The 438-nt window shown below is 40.4% G+C and overlaps 1 protein-coding gene across 1 annotated transcript in view; it reads right to left on the reverse strand.

Moving 5' to 3' along the window:
• The window catches only part of LOC119591636 (carbohydrate sulfotransferase 12-like), a 2,799-nt gene extending 2,594 nt beyond the window's left edge, over positions 1 to 205 (reverse strand). The window contains exon 1 of the mRNA XM_037940391.1: positions 68 to 205. Coding sequence (XP_037796319.1) covers positions 68 to 190 — 123 coding nt within the window. The 5' untranslated portion in view covers positions 191 to 205. The remainder of the gene's footprint in view (positions 1 to 67) is intronic.
• Between the last annotated feature and the right edge of the window lie 233 nt (positions 206 to 438).

Here is a 438-nt window from a genome sequence, read left to right on the forward strand (position 1 = left end):
CTCAACATTTTCTTCCAATATAAAGAAACACAAATTTTGGGAGCATTTGACACCAGCGTCGACCTACCGATTCCTTGATAACATACTGTAGGAATTCTCGAAAGGTTATCGAAGTCACAGTCCCACGTTGCCAAGGTCTGCCAATTAACTTAAAGGCCTCCTGGAAGAAATTCTCCCTGTCGATCAGCATCGAAAGATGTGTTAGTTTACAATATATTTTGTTTTTGTGTAGTGTTTTCGCCTGTGTGGGTGGGTGGGCTTTGGTCTGTGTGGGTGGGGGGTTGTGTGAACATTTCCAAAATCAAATTTATCGACATTTGCATCAGCAGTTATATGTTTATAGTTCACGTCATTAATGTTACCATAACCATACCCTATTTTCCTTTTCGGAAAACTATCTAATTTTATCAATCATCTTCTCTCTCCCTCTCCCCCCAC

This window comes from Penaeus monodon, chromosome 29 (genome assembly GCF_015228065.2).
Source record: "Penaeus monodon isolate SGIC_2016 chromosome 29, NSTDA_Pmon_1, whole genome shotgun sequence".
Lineage (NCBI taxonomy): Eukaryota > Metazoa > Arthropoda > Malacostraca > Decapoda > Penaeidae > Penaeus > Penaeus monodon.